Source organism: Felis catus, chromosome A1, assembly GCF_018350175.1.
Source record: "Felis catus isolate Fca126 chromosome A1, F.catus_Fca126_mat1.0, whole genome shotgun sequence".
NCBI lineage: Eukaryota > Metazoa > Chordata > Mammalia > Carnivora > Felidae > Felis > Felis catus.
In genome coordinates, this window is record NC_058368.1 from 9,958,146 (window position 1) to 9,979,626 (window position 21,481).

General features: G+C 50.8%; 1 protein-coding gene and 1 long non-coding RNA gene across 5 annotated transcripts in view; both read left to right on the forward strand.

Moving 5' to 3' along the window:
- The first annotated feature begins 3,946 nt into the window (after positions 1 to 3,946).
- ALOX5AP (arachidonate 5-lipoxygenase activating protein) overlaps positions 3,947 to 21,481 on the forward strand; it is a 30,134-nt gene continuing 12,599 nt past the window's right edge. The window contains exons 1-4 of one of the 4 annotated variants that reach the window (XM_011282720.4): positions 3,947 to 4,105; positions 10,359 to 10,458; positions 19,583 to 19,757; positions 20,423 to 20,493. In XM_011282720.4, coding sequence (XP_011281022.2) covers positions 4,036 to 4,105; positions 10,359 to 10,458; positions 19,583 to 19,757; positions 20,423 to 20,493 — 416 coding nt within the window. In that variant the 5' untranslated portion in view covers positions 3,947 to 4,035. The remainder of the gene's footprint in view (positions 4,106 to 10,358; positions 10,459 to 19,582; positions 19,758 to 20,422; positions 20,494 to 21,481) is intronic. The other 3 variants (XM_011282769.3, XM_006927193.5, XM_011282835.4) reach the window with 3 other exon arrangements.
- LOC109497268 lies at positions 13,734 to 15,018 on the forward strand. Its single transcript, XR_002153363.2, has 2 exons — positions 13,734 to 14,280; positions 14,392 to 15,018. It is a non-coding gene; the product is annotated as an uncharacterized LOC109497268 (long non-coding RNA).

Below are 21,481 nucleotides of genomic sequence, written 5' to 3' on the forward strand. Positions count from 1 at the left end.
TGTCTGGAAAGTGAAGGGAAGAGATATCATGGAACGGCAACATGTACTGGAGGGGAGATGAAGGATATGTGAATGTTGTTGCTTGACAGCCTACGAAGTGGCCCCGTGTTGCCATGGTGACGGAAGCCTGTTGACGCTAAGTGAGCAGCTCCCATGTTTTTTATAGCAGCTGGTCAGTGCCACTGCCTTCTCTGAATTGCTGCCCCCCTGAGTGGCTGCGTGGCCCCAGCTGTCCTGATCTCTGTTGACAAATGGTTGTCCTTCACAGTCAAACTACCAGCAGTACTCTAATTAATGAATGTGCTAATTATCCTTCCCTACTCCCAGCACATTTGTCTAACTAACCTGTCACACGCTGTAAGTGCAGCACAGGCATGATCACAGGGGTGCTGGGAGCAGGGATCTGGGAGCAGAGGGCTGGGCTCACAGCTCGGAGCCGTGGGATAGTTCTAGTTAAACTACCTTTACAACAGTGGGGTGTCTGGGGAATATGTTATTTCCTGTGACGTGTATTTGTTTTCCTTTCCTTCCTTTTAAAAAAATCTTTCTTGGGGCGCCTGGGTGGCTCCACCGGCGAAGCCTCTGACTTCAGCTCAGGTCATGATCCTGCAGTTCGTGAGTTCGAGCCCCGCGTCAGGCTCTGTGCTGACGGCTCGGAGCCTGGAGCCTGCTTCAGATTCTGTGTCCCTCTGTCTCTGCCCCTCCCCCTCTGTGCTCGCACACTCCGTGTCTCTAAAATAAAATAAACTGAACATTAAAAAAATAAAAAATAAATCTCTCTTTAGGGGCCTTGGGCCATTGATTAATGCCCTAGCCTCTGAGGGGCCCGCCCAGCACCGATGCAGAAGCACCAGCGAGTCCCGAACTCTGAAAACTGTTCCAGAAGCAGCATTCAGAGCGGTTGAGGACCTAGCCTTTGAAGCTAGAGGGGCCCGGGTTTGAATCCTGGTCCTGCTCCTTTACTACACGTGGGTCCTTAGGCATGGAGTTTAACCCCTCTGAACTTCAGTTCTAGCCCTTTGGGCAATGGGAGGAGTAACCTGTGCACACAGGGCGCTGTGTTGAGAAGCAAAAGCACAGGCCGATCAGGGCCTCGGGGCCCGTGCCCGGTCTGGTCTGGGCCCCGCCAGGCCCGGCTGCCCCCCCGGGGACCATCTCCTTAGCAGTGGGAAAGGAGAGCCCGCCGTGCGCTCCCCTCCCCCGCTCCCCGGGCGCCCCTCGTCTTTTTGTTCTGTCTCAGCAGCTCTCTATTGAGATGAATGGCATTTCCAGAGGCTTCACCTCTGATAAGTGTTCCTCTGCGGCGGCAGCGGGAATCTTAATGTGCGCCCTGTAATTTAACGGCCATCTCGGCTGACTATGAAAACGCTCTTCCCGGGTGAAGTGAACTCGCTCCCTCGGCACGTGCTCACGCTGCCAGGGTGACTCCGGGGAGCTCGGATGTGGCTGGCCCCCCGTGGGAGGGAGGGGGGTGCAGCTCCTGAACTCCTACCAGGGCCTTCTCTTCTAAAGGGGAGATGGCTGGGCATCACCCACCCCCACCGCCAACCCCCTCCCCCCCCCCCAATCCCCACACCCCCACCCCACCCCACTCCCACCTGGCGGGGCCCCTGGAGGCTTGGGAAGCAAGAGGAGAGGTTGCCCTTCTTGGAAGGCAGGAGCCCAGGCTGGGATGATTTTCAAAGACATCGTTGGACTCTGTCGATGCTGTTTGTTGTGTGCCTGTGGACACACACTTACACGCCAGAAACACAGACGCCCAAGCAGGAAGGAGACTAGGCTGAGCCTTAAAGACACCAGGCTGTACGAGAGAGACACTTCTTTGATAAGTGGGTGTTTCGATCTGGAATTACAAGGAGTGGACAGTCACAGTGTGATAGTGTTTACGTACACCTGGCATGCCTCCACCCCTCCCAATCTTTCTTTAGGGAACGATATGGAAACCCCCAGTTCATTCGTTTTCCTGCCATCTGGTTGTCCAAGGAATGATATGTGACTACCCAGAGCCCGTGAGATCGTTCTAAGAATTCAGATGAGAGAAGTCAGTCCTTTAGAGCGTGGGGAAAAGTGATCTGCAGAGAGAATAAAGCTGACAAACCAAGAGAAAGTTGAGAGAGGAAGAGAGAGATTGAAAGAGAGAGAGAACTCTATTTGAGAGAGAGAGAGAGAGAGAGAATGCCTGACCTCCAAGGCCCAACCACATCTCTGTTCTTTCCAACTTTTGGTTGCTTGGTTCCTTGGATTTTTTTGAGCCAATCATTTCCCCCCTTTTCTTTTTGCCCACGCTAGTTTGAGCTAAGTTGCCACTGTTTGCAACGGGAGTACTTTAAAAAGGGACTGGCCTTCGCCTCTGATGCATTATCTCTAAGTTATGATGAGCATTAGAAAGGCAACCTCTTGGGGCGCCTGGGTGGCACAGTCGGTTAAGCGTCCGACTTCAGCCAGGTCACGATCTCGCGGTCCGTGAGTTCGAGCCCCGCGTCAGGCTCTGGGCTGATGGCTCGGAGCCTGGAGCCTGTTTCTGATTCTGTGTCTCCCTCTCTCTCTGCCCCTCCCCCGTTCATGCTCTGTCTCTCTCTGTCCCAAAAATGAATAAACATTGAAAAAAAAAATTAAAAAAAAAAAAAAAAAAGAAAGGCAACCTCTTTATGAGGGTCAGACTCCTTATCTACACGGCCCTACACAGCTCCTGAAACTTCACCAAACTTCCCATACGAATCAGATCTCATTAAGGTGAATACACAAATCTCGCTGGTGCTGAGCCCCCTAAGCGGTCTTGTGACATCACACCTGGCAGAGTGCCCCAGGCACTCAGAGAGTACTCAAGAGTGTCAAGACCATATCTGGATCGCCCTAGCTACTGGCCTCCACGCTTCCAAGCTCTGGACACCGCCTCCACGGACGTCTGTCTCTTCTCTGTTGAACGGAGGACACTCAAGCCGGCCTCTCCCACACTGCGACGCAGCTCCCTGCGGCCACCGAGTATAGTGGCTAACGTTCTCTTTCAAAGTGAGGTTTTGATAAAAGCTCCACTCCGTCGCTGCTGAAGAGTTGTTGGGTCTGGGCCGAAGATCGCAGGAATCTCGCATTTTCTGTGTGGCTTCCGAGGGATTGCCATTTACACGGAGAAAGCTGTCCCGTAAAATGCCAGGTCACCACCTACCTGCCCCAGCGGGCTCACTCTTACACCTTCTCTCCTCTCTTATCATTAATTACACTGAGGCCATTGTAGGAAGGTGTTTTAACAATGAGCTCTGAGGGGTCAAGCCACGGTGTTTAATAATACTTCTGTTCAAAGTTTTCCTTAAGGGTCATCTGTAACCTCATTTCTGTTCCTTATCTAAATTCTTCGGTTTAGTTTTAATTCTCTTGTTGCCTTTTTTTTTTTTCCCTTGTGGAAATAGAGATGTCAGCTGTCCCCCTCTTACTCATTCATCCATTTATTCACCCATCCAGGCCTTATTCTGTGGCTGCTACTCTGGACCCTGCCATGTGTTATGTATTCAGGGTTTTTTCCTGGGAATCCAAGAAAGCAGTGACAGCATTCAAAACACAGATCTTTTTGCTGCTCTCTAAATAAAACACAAGTTTTGTTTTTAGTTTATTTATTTTTAGAGAGCGAGCGAGCGAGAGAACGCAAGCACGTTCCATGTTGTCAGCACAGAGCCCGACGTGGGGCCCCATCCCATGAACCGAGAGATCGTGACCTGAGCTGGAATCAGGGGTCAGACGCTTAACCAGCTGAGCCACCCAGGTGGCCCTAAAACATAAGTTTTATTTTGTCTTTCCTTCCGGCTCGGCTTCGAATCCCTGCTTCTCCTGACAGGTCACACTGAGCCAGGACACTTTGGTGGCTAGTTAAAAAAAAAAAAAAAAAAAAAGAAGAAGAAGAAGAAAAAGAAGAAGTCACTGTGTAACTGTGCTGGGACCTTTGGAAATTCTAGTGATGAAAGGCAGGGCCCTCACTTCCTCTTTCTGAGCAGCACAGGGTGTCACCAGACAGGAGCAGTCCTTGCCGGGGAGCCCGAAGCAAACATGGATCAGGAAACCGTGGGCAATATTGTCCTGTTGGCCATTGTCACCCTCATCAGCGTGGTCCAGAACGGTAAGGGAACGCCCTCACTCAGAGGGGGAGACAAAACCGATTTTGTTTGTCAATCGCTTGAAAGTCAGAGGCTCACACCGTTCTCTGTGTCTGTGCACACTTTTGCCCACTTCCCCCTTATTTGTATTTGTTTTCTTTTTGCTTTGAATGTATAGGATATATGCATTTATGCATGACTGGGGGTTTCCTTCTGGTATTTCTTGCACTTCAATGTTGGTGACTAACCATGTTTGTAAAGCCGGGGCTGCGATCTAGAAGCTTTATAAAAACCCTTACTAAAGTGTCTGCAGTCAGCCTTTTAACTATTAATTACTGAGGCCAGAGACCGGGTGGGAGGCAAGAAGCCTAGAAAGGGAAAGTGAAATACATGTTGTCCCAAGACACTGGGCTTTTGTTAAGCGCAGCTGGGCTGACTTCAGTGAAACTGACGTTACCTGTCACCTGTAGGCTAAAAAAAAAAAAAAAAAATTGAATTTGGATAGTGGGAGGAAGAAATCACCTTATTATCATTTATCTCTGTATTGCTTCTTTTTTCTTTGGAAGAAAGAGATTCTTGGTAATACTTTTTTTTTTTCCTAGCGATGTATAGTTTTGAAGCATTTTTCATACGCGTTATGTATTAACTATTAATGTAAAGAGAGAGAGGAAGCATTTTTTCTTGCGCGGGGTTTGCATTTCCATCCACCCCGCTATCACTTAAGAAAACCGAGCAAGGAAGAAAGAAATACGCAAGGTACCGGGACCTGAAAAAGACAAGACCGTGTAGCATTTTCTCTTTAAAGTTCCGAGTTAGGACTGCCACAGATTCTTTTTCTAAGTATTTCCAGTGGCTTTGTGTTTTGCAGTTTATTAAGATAGAGGAAAAAGGAAAGTAACTACCAAGGGCGGCTGTTACCACTTAATGGTAATTATTGCGTGTTCACACACTGTTGTCACACTTTGGAAATTTGTTTCACCAATTTGGGATCCTCTGTTATTTCCCCCCAACTTGAACCTGGACAGAGGCTGAGGATTAGCCTTCTGAGCCCTGAGTAAGGCTTCCCTGAGACCTCCCCACACCAGAAAGACCCGCTTTCCCCTAGTATGTTCCTCTGTGGAACAACAGTTGGCTGCTTTTTGACCCAACCATTTTCATGTTAAATCCACACAATAAAGTTGCAGCTCCGAGAGGGAACGGGTGGGTTGTTTAGTCTGCCATTCCTCGAGCCATTGCTATTTCCTGCAGGCGTCAGGAGCTCCCTTGGCCTTGCGAATCAGCAAGGGATTCATTTATTCAACGTGCAGGGACACCCCCGCCCCCTGCCCTTGTGATGGTCAGAGTCCTGGCTTTATGGGGACATAGCTGTGGGGCGGGTGTCCCAGGAAAGAAAGGATAGCGAAAAGAGATGACCAGGCAAGGTCAGTAGGAAGCCTTCAAAGCATTCTGGTTGGGTGAGTGGGCGGTGCTTTTCCAGCTCTGTGTAGGGTCTCCCCTCCCACCCTCCCCCTTGTAAATGGCAACGTAACTGACAAATACCGGTGGACCCGGGAGCCAGTGCCTTGTCACTGGCCAGTGTGGATGGGGCTAAGCTAGCTGGAAGGCTGTAGGTCACCCCGAACTGCTGCCTCTCGGTTCAGAGCTGAGCTGGGGGGAGGCCGCAGGGTCTCCTGTTGTGAGAATAGAGTCTCTTCATCGCTCCCGAGATGCAGAACCCGGTCCGGGCCTGTTGAGTGGGTCCCGGGCTCTTCCCCGAGTGCAAAGCAAGCCCTGATCCGACTTGAGGGGGACGGTGAAGTTCCTAATTATTTTTGGCAGATGAGATTAAGTCTTCTTCCTTGGTACGGTGTGGAAGGGGAGATGATAGGCGGCCAAATGTCTGAGCCTTAACAGCCGCGGCGTGGGGGCCTTGACTTTTGGCAGGCCATTTCAGAGAGATGGCGACACAACACAGTGGCCTCGCTGCTAGAGCTCCAGCCGCTGACGCGGGATGAAGGCTGCCCGGTGGGGAGCTGCAAACCTGGACCAGGGTGGAGCCACCATTTGGGGCCCGGAGACTTTTTCAGGCTCTTTTTGAAGCCACATGAAAGCCATGCTTTCCCTCTGAGGCCGAGACCCAGACTGCCGTGTGATGTGGAGACCGCTGGGTGAGGCCTTTTACTTGTGACCGTCAAATGTGCCCATGTCGGGGAACAAGACAAATCCAAACGACCCGGAAGAGAATATCTGTGCTCGCTTGTGTACACCTGGGCTTTGAGGCGAACGAATGCAAAGGTTCAAGTGCCTGTCCCGAACCTCTCTTTGCAATGCTAATTAACCTCAAGGCTGCAACCGTGGGTCTTCCTCAGAGAGTTCAGAAAATATGCAAAAACGGTGCCTTTCTCTCCCTGCCCCGCCAAATGCCACTTCAAACCCTTCCTCTTAGTTTTAAAAAATATTTCCGTGTTGTCGCCCGGCACCACAGACGTTGTCTTTGCCCCACGACAGAGAGGTCCGGTCTGCATGTGTCCGTGATGGTGTCCTGGGTCTGTGCTCCCTGTTCACTGTGTGAGAACCTCATTTCCCAGAAAGAGGCCAGAGCCCAGCCTTCCCCCAGAGCCCAGAACTTCCCCCTCCGACTCTGAAACGTTGTTGAGTCATCAAGATCTTTGAACCTGTGGCCCTCTTCCAGCTCGATCCAGCAAAACACAGATCTGGAAGCACAGAGCAAGTTTCAAATACGTCGTTCCAAGAAAGCGGGGCCCGAACCACCAAAGGCTGGCTTCCCAGGGAATGCAGATAGATGCATTTCCTATAAATAGCATCCAGAGGGCCTCGGACCCCTCCTGCCGAGGTGCCAGCAGTGTTGACATGCAAAAACACGCAGGCAATAAGCATGGGTTTGGAGAAAGTGATTCCCATAAGCAGCCCAACTAGTTAGCTTGAGAGGAGAAGGTGAGCCGAGGGGAAGGGCCACTGAGCCCATGCATGGAAGCCTGAGTGGCAGCAGAGAAGAGATGTCCTCCGGCAGGAGAGCCGTTCCGGCCGCCCTTCTGGTTGTGGGGAAAGGCGGTGGGAACTGGCATCATCCTCCCGCCTCAACTCTCTTCTTACCTTGAAGCCAGGAAGGGAGACATCGTGGCCCTGCTCTCGCAGGGGTTTGTGAGCATAGGACAAGGAGGGCTAGAGAGCTGGCGGGGAACACCTCCATTTCCGTGCCAGCCCTGGTATTCCCACCCCCACCACACACACTCGAAGTGAATCTCGCGGGCACCATATTGGAAGACCTAACGGCCCAACGTAGGGTTAAATGGGCCGTGGAAACAGGACTCAGGAGGCGCCCCCAAAGCAGAAATCTTATTTGCAGCATTCTCAACAGCTCCGGCCTGGACCCTCCCGTGATAGAGAGCTCACGGCTACTGGACTCCCCCTTTCCCTTGTTAGGTGTATTGGGAGTTTGCTTTGTGTCGAGCATGGTGCTTTGTGCTGGGCATAATACTATTTCACTGAATCCTTGCAGCCTGTGAATTATATCTATATCGATCGATCGATCGATCCTATTTTACAGATAAGCAAAGTGGGGCTTGGAGAGGCTAGAACAATGGTTGGACTGAGATTCAATCCAATTCCAAAAAGTAGATGCTTATGCTATGTTTATTGCCTCAAATTCATTTATTCAAACTCTCCCTACTCAAGAAGTTCTTTCTTACGCGTGCTGAAATCTACTGCCCTGTAACTTCTATCCACCGGTCCTGTTTCTATTGTCTGGAAAAGCTTGCTGCTTCTAGGTTTACAGAGTCAGCTATCCTGTCATCAATGTATCATTTCCTTTGTGACTTGGTTTCCAGAGTCCCTTGTCATTGGGTTACACCCTCCCACCCATCTTGCCCTGAGCTTTCTAAGATGCAGACAGACGCTTCCTGTACAGGGAAACTCACTCTTCCTGAGATCCAGACATCAATCCGATTAAGATAATCACAGGTGCATTATTCTTTTGAACATTTGTTATCGCACTGCTGGCTCGTATTAACTTTGTGCCTAACTAAGTCCTCAAGATCGTTTTATGTGATCCTGAGAAAGCTGTTTGCCTTCTCTGACTCCCAGCTTCCTCAACTGACAAGTGGGGCTACGATGACTTCCGTGCGTGTCTGTTGAATATATCGCACGGAGACGCGCCCGGGTGACCCAGTCGGTCAAGCGTCCAACCTTTGATCTCAGCTCAGGTCTTGGTCTCAGGGTTGTGAGTTCAAGCCCCACACTGGGCATGAAGCCTACCCAAAAAACAAACAAACAAACAAACAAAGCCACCCTGCAATGGAACAACCTAGGGAAAGTAGCCTGCGGTGCCCGGCATGCGGTGTGTGTGCTCTTTAGTGGTCGGCAGCCTTTTCTCTCTGTGTCTCTGACTCTGGCGCTATCTGTCTGGTTTGGCTCACCGTCAGCAGCTGGCCAAGATAAGCCTATCAATGGTCTCTGTGCTCGAGGTTTCTGTAACATGGCGGAAGATAACACGGGGGTGGGGTGTGAATGGGTGGCGAGGCGTGGGCAAAGGAAGGCAAATTCGTTCAAGTGTAGCTAAAAGGAGGGAGAGGGAAAGCCTCGTAGGCTGGGGCAGGCTTGCTTTTTTGTTTAATGGGTAGGAGAGATCCGAGTATGTTTCTAGGGTCAAGAGAAGGAGGAAAAAAGAGAGGGAAGGTTCAGGAATTGGGGAGAACACTGATGAGACAAAGGCCCGGAGAGGCGGCAGGAATGGGCTGGAAGTCACAGGTCGAGGGCAAGCCCTGCAAACGAGGAAGGGGTCTGTCTGAGCAAGGAGAGAGAGAAGGCAGGCAGGCACGGAGAACTATAGCCACGTCGTGCTGTTGGTTGCAGAAATCACCTCTGACTTTCTTAATACTATCTCTGCCACCTGTTCAGAGGCGAGGGCCTCTTAGGTTCTGGACCCTTAGGTTCGGAACCCTTAGGTTCTGGAAAGCCAGTGAGCAGGACTTCCTGCTGTCCTTTGTGCTAAGAAGAGACATTCAGAACAGAGAGATGTGTACTTAAACCCCGTGTGGCTCGTGGGTCCCCTGCGGTGAGCTGCAATGTGACAGCAACAGGAAGAAAATATCCTCATCTGCCCCCTTGGATCTGAGTCCCCAGCTTCACTGTTCCCCAGTGGGGTGGCTCTGAGAATGCCACCCAACCCCCCTGAGTCACTGGGGGCCTTGTCTACAAAGTGGAGACAGCATGGCTCACTCCGCGGAGTGGGCACAAGGCCCATCGAGGCCAGGTGTCTGCTGGAGGGCGATGCCCCCTGCTTACCAGCGGGCCCGTAGCTGCTATGCCCCCAGACAGGCACGTTGCTAGGGTACGGCTGTGCTTTTGCCCCAAAGGAAACCAGAGAAGGCTTTTATTCCTATACACGGTTGATAAGGCATCCATTTCACAGCTTTTTGAGGAGGCTAATATCAAGCTGATGAAAAGGGATCCCACAGGGACCCCTGATATTCTGGAAATAGGAGCAGAGGAGTAAAAGACGAGGGGAAGGGAGAGAGACCTCCATTCCTCCCCGCTCCATCCAATCTATAGACAGACCCTTGGGATTCTGGCTTCTCGGCAACTCCCCTCCCCACCCTCCCCCCAGCCCACCGCCCCACCCTTAGCGGGCTCCCTATCTTCCGCTGTCCCGGTCCTGGCCCCTCTGGACGCTCCCCATGCGGAAGACGGAGTGGCTTCCTGCTTCCACCACTTGCTCGGCTTATCCCTGCCAGTGACTCCTTGTGGCTCATGAGATGGGCATGAATTCTGTTTTCTTACCGCGGCTCACATCAAGGTGACAGTCACGCCACCAAATCCGGCAGGCGCTTCTCAACTATCCCCTTCTCCAGGCCTGGGCTCGCCTAGTGCTTTCTCGCTCTGTCCACCCTGTGGGCACCGCACGTGGCCCCCCCACCAGGCTCTGCGTTCCCCTCCATCCGCGGCTGGGCGCACTGGATAAATTTCATCTAAGTGTTTAGTTCGCGGTTTACGGTCTGCCTCCTCCTCTTCCACCCCCGCCAGAGCATGAGCTTCTCAGGCCAACGTCCTTTGTGTGTTTTGTTCTCGGATGCAAGCTAAGTGTCTGGCTCGTGGCAAGCCAGAGGTTAGTAGAGACAGCTGCTGAGTGAATTTCTGGCAAGTGACGTTGGACAGAAGACATTCGGGGCTGTTTGGAGGGCACACGGAGGAAACATTTAACGTTCTAGTAAAATAAGGGGACGGCAGGCTCATGAACGTGCCCATGGTAAACCAGATCCAAACCTTTCCCTCTGTCAGGGTTCTTTGCCCACAAGGTGGAGCATGAAAGCAAGACACAGAATGGGCGGAGCTTCCAGAGGACGGGAACACTTGCCTTTGAACGCGTCTACACTGCCAAGTGAGTTCGAACCCTGATACTGCAAACTAACAGAGTGGGGCCCTGGGCAAAGGGGGCCTTCCTACTGGAGTGAAGGCCACCGTCAAGGCTACATGTCTGTCGGGGTCGACCTTCAGAGTGCCAGGAAGGCAGAGCTCCCAGGGACGATTGAACCTCACCTGGGTGGGGGGTGTTGGGGGCACCCTTGGTCATCTTAATAAGGGCTAGTGTTTAAAGAAAGGAATTAGGGGTAGTGGGGGCGGGAGTGGGGAGAGGTGCGATCGCCGCAGCTCTCCCTGGTGCTCCAGAAGCCTCTGAGCCAGTCACGTAGCCACGGCGTTACCGACTTCCTGGGGAATTCGTCCAAAGGGACTACCGTGCAAACCAGCCATGCAAGCTCATCGGCTGGCTTTGGAGGCAACAGGTGGGACGCGATGGTGACAGCCTTCAGCTCACTGTCCCTTGCGTCCCCCTTGGGGGGACTTCTGGAGGTGTGCCGGGACCTTTGGTAACGCCCGCTCTTCTTGGGCAACTAGAACAAGAACAGAAAGAATGGGGGAGCTGTGCAATTCCTCCCCATCCCCCCCCACCCCCCGCCATTCTTTACTTTTGAATAAAAAAGCCGTTTGAAAATACCTGAGCAGCTCAGAGAAGGAGATGGGAGCTACTCGGGATGCAAATCTGAATGGACGTTATTCACACACGCGTTTTTCCTTTACGCAGAATGTATTTGAACAGCAGTTTCAGGCAGTGGCCTGTCTGCTTCTCTGTGCCTGTGACCAGGGGCCTGTCACGGGGAAAGGCTTCGGAGAGGAGCTGGCCAAGGAGCTGGCCTTCAGTGTCAACTCGGAGGTGGCTCTGATGGCCGCAGAGATCTTTCCACAGGGGCAGTCGTGGATACCCAAGGAAATTGTCACAGGCTGATATCCAGGTCCCTTCACCCTTTCTGAGCCCTTTGCCTTTTGGGCTCGGGACTTGAGGCCACTCCCGAGTGCGCGAAGCCCCTCCGAGACCTCCCCTTCACTCGGGCCCTCGCCACCTGCCGTGGGGCCCCCCTCGCTCACACTCTGCCGTCCGGAGGAGGGTCATTCCAGCAGTCTGGTCTCAGGGAAATCCTTTGCTAAACTACCTACGGGGATATTTCTCTTTTAACATGTGGACCTTCGGGGTATTAATTCTCAGAATCAGTCGAAAGAGTTTAAAGATGTGTCTGAAGCCATTTTAGACACTGACACTTAAAGGAGCGCAGGGAACGTACGTAGGGCGCACCTGTCTTTGTGCCATTTGCAGGGGGAGCCGTGAGAGCGCCTCTCAGACACTCTGCGTCCGAGAGGTGCGAAGAAGGTGTCTTTGATCAGGGACGACCCGAAACGCTCTCGGCAAACAACCCCGAAGGGCACATTGACGCTATTTGACTACTTGGGAAGGAGAAGCTTCTTTCTGCCCAGATCGCCGCGTTATTAGCAGTTGCACCGGGTGGCTCCGTTCCGGAGAGGCCGGGCGGCGCAGGTGACCTGCGGTGGTTTCCCCCCGCACCTCGTGCGGAAGTTCAGTTTCTGTTTTGGCAGCAACGAAGACGAAGAGGAGACGAAGAGGAGACGAAGAGGAGGAGGCCAGGCCGTCTGGGTTCTGCCGCGTCCCCCGGGGGGGGGGGGGGGGCCCGCTGGCTCTGCGCCTAAGGAGCGGCTCCGCCCATACCTGGCCCGGGGCGCCAGCCTCCAAATTGCAGAAGTCGCCCTTTGGTGGCCGCTGCGCTGCGTCATTTGGGAGGGCGGTTTGGAAGTTCCGCAAGGCTGCGGGGTTCCGGGAGGGAAGAAGGCGCTGGAGGACCGTGGTGGCCCATCCCGGCTGCGCCGGGGGTCCCCACGGTGTGGGCGCGTGGCCCAGCTCCCCAAAGCCACGCGTCTGTGCTTCACCTCCGTGGGAGGAGAGCCACAAGAATTAGGAGGAGAGGGAGCTGCAGAGCGGGAGCAGCTAAGGGAGAGAGACGGAGAATTTTCTGGAAGAGGGAGGCGGCCCAGACGCTGCTGTGGTTCTGTTACAAAGACCACTTCCTCCCTGACCCAACTGACGGCACTCTGTGTGCCTGTGGTGGTTTGTCCAAGGGCTGAAAGATCAGGGCCACGGGCCACCACGTGCTGGCAGAACCCAGAGGCGCCGGTGTGCGTCTGCCAGGAAGTTCCTGCCAAGGGGTCCTGTGTCATAGGGACTCTTCTCCGGCCGTGGCTCGTCTGGCCCCCAAAGCACCAAAGAGGGTGCGAGCTGAGCCGTGGACGTGCAGCAAGAAAAGAACAGGGATTTAATCTTGCTATCTAAAAAAATAAGAAATTAAGCTTTGCTCGGTTTCAATACACAGGTCGAGGGCGGTGTGTATGTGATCCCCGTCACAGGGTTGCACGATCAGATCTCCTGGTTGATGGGGTGTGAGATCATAAATGTTTCCAGACCACGGCTGTAAAGAAAAACTAGCGTAAAGGATAACTGATGCTGGCGGATTGAAACGCCTGATGCAGGCTTTTGAGCACCAAATATGACTGCCGAGTGATGCAGATGGTTCGAGATCGGGGCGCGGGGGGGGGGGGGCGTTGATAAACGGGTATCGCGGCTGGGTGTGGCCCATCGGCCCCAACGGGGCCCCGGTTAACGGTCTACGAGGGTAGAGCCGAGTCAGGGTTTGAGAGATAAAAAGAATCTTGACCTTGACTCTGTTCACGTGTGCAAGGCGTAGTCCAAAGCCCTGTTCCCAGATGATGCGCACAGCTAGAACAGAGCTTGATTTCTGGAGAAAAATCTCAGTTAAACTGACCCAAGATTCTTCCCCATGATGCTGGTAAGCACGGGCTGCAGAGAGGTGACGGGTCTCTGGAGAAATGTAATTTTCTACACATGTCCCACAGATTACACGTTCCTGGGCTGGTAACAGGTATTACAGAGGAGAGCAAGTTCTGTAAAACAGGACTTTTGAGAGCTTCTAAGGTACTGAGGAACACTGTGATTCTTGGTTCTCCAAGAAGGGGAAGTCTTTTTTGAGTACAGATACACCCCCTCCATCCTTTTTTTTGGGCAGATCATATCCAGGGTTTAGTGCTTCACAAAATGCATTTTTTGGAAAATGCCACCCTAATGTCCCTTCTCCCCTGCACCTCTCAAGATCCACTTTGTTTATTTTTATTTTTTTTAACATTTATCTATTTTTGAGAGAGAGAGAGAGAGAGAGAGAGGGTGGGGGAGGGGAAGAGAAAGAGGGAGACGCGGAATCCGAAGCAGGCTCCAGGCTCTGAGTTGTCAACACAGAACCCAACGCCGGGCTTGAACCCACGAACCGCAAGATCACGGCCTGAGCTGAAGTCGGACGCTTCACCGACTGAGCCACCCAGGCACCCTTCAGAATCCACTTTAGGCTCACTTCTAAGTAGGGTGGACTCGTAAATACCTTGAAGCTAATAGTTCTGCATTGATTCCATCCATTAGTATAGCTACTATTACCATTATTAGTGATAATTTACTTGCTTTAAGTTAACCTAAACAAAACCCTTAGTAAGTTCTCCTGCACTTATTCCCGAAGGTGGAGAAAAACAAAAGGGAAAATACGAGTCCCTTTCTCCATGAGCACACAGAGTGTCGTGCATCACATTGAACACAGCAGAGTGACTTGTCGACAAATCGGGCAAGTGCCTCAGAATCAGACCTGGGGAAATGAAAAGAGCCAAGATGGGTCTGCCAATTTTGTCTCGTAGAAAGAACGGCACAAAACCCTCCACAAAAGAAAATTTGGAGTAATAATAATTTGTCCGCAGGAAAGGCGTTTCCACTGGGGACTGTAAGAAGGAAGACATTGGAGAGGTAACAGTCACCGTTTATTGAATGCTTGTTCTGAGCTGGGCACTGCTCTATCTCATTTTATTTTCATAAGCCAGGGTGGTAATTACTTACGTCTCCACTCACCTCTTATAGATGAAGAAAACTGAGGCTCAGTGCACTCACGCGGCGGCAGAGTAGGCATCGGACCCAGGCTTTGTGCCTTTAAAGAGCGTGTGAACATCCATCCGGCTCCACCTCAAGGGACGGCCCTGTCACTGACCAATGCCACTTGAATTCAGCCCGGCGGTGGCTCTCTGCCAAGGAGGGACATATGCGTGGGGAGCTGTGGATCGAAGGCGGGTCAGAGACTCTGGATCGGAAAAAGACTGGCTTGAGCTAGATCGAGGGACAGGAGTTGGGAGTTTCATTCCAATCCAGACAGACCGTGTTTTATGAGGGACCCGGGTGACTTGAGACAACAGGCAGGAATGATTGAAGGACTGATCCAATGTCACATTACTATACCGTTCTCTCTAATGAGCAAATTCCTTAGATAATTAAGCATTTTGAAAAACTGCATCACCCAGCCCAAACCAGTACTCAAATACAAATAAAACCAGAAGCATGTGAATGAGGAGGATGTAGGGGCGATCTTTGGCATTAATAGATCATCAAAATTGTTGGAGCCTCAAGTATTAGATCCCATCAGACGTAGAACATTATTCAATTAAATAAATAATAACGTGCCCTAGTTTTCTAGGGTCACATTCTCAGTCCCAAGGCTGTGGGTTTGTTCCTCTAATACGTAATAGCTGTGACGTTGGGGCGCTCCATAGCTGCGTACGGGACCTGTTTCTTCGCTGAGTACTTCACCCCAAATGATAAGGTGGTTCAAGGCTCCTGCCCTTCCTCCGGGTCTGATTCTGAGGCGCTTGCCGGGTTTGTGGACAGGTCACTGTGCTGTGTTCAATATGATGCACCACACCATCAATGTGTTCGTGGAGAAAAGGACTCGTATTTTCCCTTTTGTTTTTCTCCACCTTTGGGAATGAGACACAGAAGTACTTACGTAAGTACTACTGTGTCCGCTAGATCAGTGAAACCCCTGGGTACCCAGCAAGCTCAGCGGGGCTGTGCTCTCTCCCCCTGTGCCTGTATCCCAGGGTAGGATACACTGCTTTCTTACCTTTAATTTCATTGACCTCTCCGGTGGCGGATCTTTTGATCATCAGAGGGACATGAAACTTCCTGTGGCCGGGGACACGGCACATCCTCTCTGGGTTCTCTGCGGGGGATGGACCAGGGCTCGGTCATTCCAGAGTCCTCAATGGTACCACTGAGGCATGAGACGCTATCAGTCTGAATAAGGGTCCGTCGCCGATTTAGGAGGAAAGTCATGAGAACCAGATGAGGGAGGGTCCAGATGAAGGAATCCAAGGAAGGAATTCGGATAAAAGGCCAAATACGCTTTGAAGAGTGCATCTTTGCTTTGCCTGTTAGTTCGAGTGACATGAGACCAGTGGTTTTCAAACTTGAGTGTGCTTCAGAGTCACCTAGAGGGCCTGTTAAAACAGCCGGCCTGTTAAAACACAGATTGCGGGGCCCCACCCCTGGAGTGTTTAATTCTGTAGGTCTCCGATGGGCATTAACACTTTCAGTTTTAGCAAGTTCCCAGGTATTCCGGATGCCTGCTGATCCAGGGACAACTCTTTGAGGACCACCTCACTAGAGCATCAACTCTTAAAGCTTACGTGGATCTTAGAGTTACTATCAGTCTCTTAGCGTTTCAGGTGGGAAAACTGCATCCAAAGTGATTATTTTGCCATTGACAAACAGATGGTGAATGTCAGGTCAGAGGCGAAGCCTTAGTCACGTGCCCTTTCCACTCCATCGCGCTGCCCTACCCCATTCACGCTTCCATGTCTTGTAAGGTGGTTTTTCCACGGATGTACGTGTATATTTTTTTTCTTTTTTCAAGTTTTTATCCAAGGTATAGTTAGTTAAAATATAGTGTCATATTGTCTTCAGGAGTTGAATTTAGTGATTCATCACTTACATACAACACCCGGTGCTCAACGCGACAAGTGCCCTCCCTGAATGCCCATCACCCATCTAGCCCATCCCCTACCCACCTCCCTCCCTCAACCCTCAGTTTGTTCTCATCATAAAGAGTCCCTTGTGATTTGTTTCCCTCTCTCTTTTTTTCCCCCTTCCCGTATGTATGTACATCTATTTTGTTTCTCAAATTCTATATATGAGTAAAATCATAGGGTATTTGTCTTTCTCTGCCTGACTTATTTTGCTCAGCATATCCTCTGGCTCCATCCACGTCATTGCACATAGCATGAGTAATACTCCATTGTATTTATGTATACCACGTCTTCTTTCTCCATTCATCAGCTGATGGACATTTGGGCTCTTTTCATAGTTTGGCTATTGTTGATAGTGCTGCTGTGAACTTTGGGGTACATGCACTGCCTTTGAAACTGTACTTTTGTATCCTTTGGGTAACTACTTAGGAGCGCAATTGCTGGGTCGTAGGGTAGTTCTATTTTTAACTTTTTGAGGAACCTCCATATGTTCTCCAGAGTGGCTGCATCAGTTTGCATTCCCACCAACAATGCGAAAGGGTTCCCCTTTCTCCACATCCTCGCCAACATCTGTTGTTTCCAGAGTTGTTCATTTTAGCCATTCTGACAGGTGTGAGGTGGTGTCTCATTGTGGTTTTGATTTGTATTTCCCTGATGATGAGTGAGGTTGAACATCTTTTCATATGTCTGTTAGCCATCTGGATGTCTTCTTTGGAAAAACATCTATTCATGTCTTCTTATCATTTTTTCCTCTTCCTTCCTTCCTTCCTTCCTTCCTTCCTTCCTTCCTTCCTTCCTCTTTCTTTCTTTCTTTCTTTCTTTCTTTCTTTCTTTCTTTCTTTCTTTCTTTCCTTTCTTTTTGAGGATGGGGAAGGACAGAGGAAGAGAGAGAATCTTAAGCAGTTTCCGTAACCAGTGAGGAGCCCGGCATGGGGCTCGATCTCATGACTGTGAGATTGTTACCTAAGCCAACATCAAGAGCTGGACTGACTTAACTGACTCAACCTACTGAGCCACTCAGGCACCCCTTCTGCCCATTTCTTAACTGGTCTTTTTTTTGGGGGGGGGGTGTTGAGTTTGATAAGTTCTTTATAGATTTTGGATACTAATGCTTTATCAAATATCTTCTCCCATTCTGTAGGCTGCCTTTTAGTTTTGTTGTTTGTTTCCTTCACTGTGCAGAAGCTTTTTATCTTGATGAAGCTCCAGGAGTTCATTTTTGCTTCTTGCGACATGTCTAGTAAGACGTTGCTACCGCCGAGGTCAGAGAAGTTGCTGCCATGTTCTCCTCTAGGATTTTGATGGTTTCCTTTCTCACATTTAGGTCTTTCATCCATTTTGAATTTATTTTTGTGTATGCTGTAAGAAAGTGGTCCAGTTTCATTCTTCTGCACCTTGTTCTTCAGTTCTCCCAACACCATTTGTTGAGGAGACTGTCTTTTTTCCATTGGGTATTCTTTCCTGCTCTGTCAAAGGTGAGTTGACCATGTAGTGGTAGGCCCATTTCTGGATCTTCTATTCTGTTCCACTGATCTATGTGTCTGTTTTTGTGTCAGTACCTTACTGTCTTGATGACTACAGCTTTGTAATATAGCTAGAGGTCCCAAATTGTGATGCCTCTAGATTTGTTTTTCTTTTTCAGGATTGCTTTGGCTATTCGGAGTGTTCTGTGGTTCCATACATATTTTAAGACTGTTTGTTCTAGCTCTGTGAAAAATGCTGATGGTATTTTGATAGGGATTGCATTACATGTATGGATTGCTTTGGGTAGTATAGACATTTTAACAATGGTTGTTCTTCCAGTCCATAAGCATGGAATATTTTTCCAGTTCTTTGTGTCCTCTTCAAGATATTCCATAACTGTTCTACGGAATCAGTCGTAGAATGGTATACGACTGAGTCGTAGAAAATATCTGTACCTCTTTGGCTAGGTTTTACCTCTTTGGCTAGGTTTTACCTCTTTGGCTAGGTTTATTCCGAGGTATCTTACCTCGGATATTTTATGTCTTTGGCTAGGTTTATTCCAAGGTATCTTATTGTTTTTGTGTGATTGTAAATGGAATCAATTCCTTGATTTCTTTTTCTGCTGCTTCATGATTGGCGTATAGAAACGCAACGGATTTCTGTACATTGATTTCACATCCTGCGACTCTGCTGAATTCGTATTAGTTCCACCAATTTTTTGGTGGAGTCTTTCCGGTGTTCTACATAGAATATCATGTTGTTTGCGAATAATGAAAGTTTGATTTCATTCTTGCTGATTTGGATGCCTTTTATTTCCTTTTGTTGTCTGCTGAGGCTAAGACTTCCAGTACTATGTTAAATAGTGAATGGTGAGAGTGAACATCCCTGTCTTGTTCCCGACCACAGAGGGAACACTCTCAGTTTTTCCCCATTGAGTATGATATTACCTGTGGGTGTTTTCATATGTGGCCTTTAGGATGTTGAAGTATGTTCCATCTGGCCCTACTTTGTTGGGGATTTTTATCAATGTGGATGCGCGTATTGATGGTCCTGACCGAGACTGTCAACTTCTCCAGAGGATCTTTGCTATTTTTTTAGTGTAGTCGAAGAGCTAACAGATATAGTTACAGAGTTGGACTGACCAGGACGTGCATCCTGGCCCCACCACCTTGTAGCTCAGTGACACTCAGCAGTTAGTCAACTTCTCCCAACCTCAGTTTCTCATGTGAAAATGAGGGTAACTGGGGTAGACTGAATAAAGAGCCCCCAAACATCTTTACCTCCCAATCCCGGGAACCTGTAGGTTCTGTTACATAGCAAGAAAGAATTCAGATTGTCAACCACCTGACCTTAAAATCAAGAGATTACTCTGGATTATTTGGGTGGAACCAATGGGATCACCAGGGTTCTTTTCCTTTTAATTTTTTTTTAATGTTTATTTATTTTTGAGAGAGAGACAGAGAGTGAGTGGGGGAGGGGCAGAGAGAGAGACACACACACAGAATCTGAAGCAGGTTCCAGGCTCAGGTGTTAGCACAGAGCCCGACGCGGGGCTCAAGCCCGTGAACTGCGAGATCATGGCCTGAGGAAGTCAGATGCTTAACCGACTGAGCCACCCAGGCACCCCTAACAAGGGTTCTTTAACTGTGAAGGAAGGAGGCGGAGGAGTGGGTGTCAGAAAGACCCTCTCGGCCACTGCTCCCTTTGAGGTTGGAAGGGGGTCACAAGCCAAGGAATGCAGGTGATCTCTAGAAGCTGAGAAAGGCAAGGCAAAACGGATTCTTCCCTAGGGTCTCCAGCGGGCTTGCAGCCATGCTGACCCACCTTGACCGTGGCCCAGTGAGACCCATTTGGACTTCTGACCTCCAGATGATTTATCTTGTTTTAAGCCCCGACGTTTGGGGCTACCTGTTCCAGCAGCCGCAGAAAATGCATGCAGTCACCCTGCGCGCTCACACGGCTGCGGTGAGTGTCCGGGGGGACAAAGGGTGTAAAATATCAGCATGGTGGCTGGTGTGAGGGGAGAGCCCCTCCCCGAGAGCGAAGACTGAGCCCTGAACACGGCGATCGCATCACCAGCACGAGACCTTCCTGAGCGTCAGCTTTTCTGAATCGACCCTGGTTTCTTTCACGCCCGAAGCTCATCTCCCCCCCCCCCCCCCCCCCCCCCCCCCCCCCCCCCGCCTCGCCTGTGGGTCTGAGCTGACTTGTGTGTCTGACAAAGGTTTCTCAGTTGGGCTCCTCTCTCCTGCACCCCCCACCCCCCACCCCCAATCCTGACAGCTGCCACAGCCCTGCTGTCTGTGTTGCTCACTTTTCAATTCCAAGAAGCACTTTGGCACAGCCAGGAGCAGGAACCCTGCCAAAACGAATCCATCAAGAAACCGAGTCTCCGACTGGCTTCACTGAGGAAGGGACTAAGTGGATTCTGAGCATGTATTTGCTTTATGCCACTGCCTATGTCTCATGCGGCAGCCGGGTCCTACCGGTAGATATAAGTGGAGTCATGAATGGGGTTCGTGCTTCATGTGTGATGGTGATTATCGGCTTGGGGTTTCAGGTGATTTTCAGACGGTGCCGCGGTAGCGTGTTTCCTGATGCTTCTTCTCCTTATTTTTTTTATTCTACAGCCAAAACTGTGTGGACGCGTACCCCACGTTCCTTGTCGTGCTCTGGAGCGCGGGGCTGCTCTGCAGCCAAGGTAACTCTGGCTTCTCCTTGTGTGTTCTCTTTCTGGAGCGTGCGCCGTGGGGAGGTTCAAGCGCGGGCTCTTTTGTTGAAAAGACTTTGCCTGACCTCCAGCTCCGATCCCCGTGAAGCCCTCGGAGAGGTGAGAACCCTCGGGAGGTCGTGTTTCAGGCATGCTCTGCGCCTGTGCGGAGCGGGTGCGATAATGCATTGCTAATGCTTGCTCCCCGGTGGCTGGTGGAGAGCTCCTGCGCCGACAAGGGTGGTTTAAGGCTAAATGTGACTCAGAATCCTTAAGCAGTGTTAGCGCAGATACAAGGGCATTATAAATGAGGGCGCCTGAGGGATCTATTCTGGGACCGCCGTCACTCTGCTCTTCTGCTAATAAGCTTGCAGGGTGGCAGGTCCTCTGTCGGGCCTGGGTCTGCGGAGCCACGGGCCGGATTCCAGGTCCCCAGCCTTCTCCGGGATTAGCAGCCGCCCATGGTCTTGACTTCAGTAGGTTGACTCCCAGAGTTGACCTGGAAAGGACCAGGAAACCAGAGTCGTGTTTTTCGGGTCCCCTTTGGAGATCGGCACTGTGCCTGGCCGGGGCAGGGGTGGGGGTGGGGCTGGTGTGACCTGGCCAGATTCCACAATGTGGCCCCCTGCAGGAGTGTGTAAGAAAAGGTCACAAGTGTCCCCCGAGGGACTCTCTAATCCTTACCTCTTCTCCCACTTGACGGAGTAGGTAGAGGGCGTATTATCTCCCTCTGTTATCTTTTTGTTAAGTTTCTTTATTTCTTTTTGAGAGTGGTGGAGAGAGCGAGTGGGGGAGGGGCAGAGAGAGATTGGGAGAGGGAGAGTCCCACACAGGCTCTGAACCCAAACCGAGAGCCAGACGCTTAACCCCGCGGAGCCACCCAGGCGCCCCTCCCTCTATTCGCCTGGAGAACACTTTGGTTCGGGGAGATGAGATGACGGGCTCAAGGTTACTCAGCTGGTGAATAACAGAGCCAGAA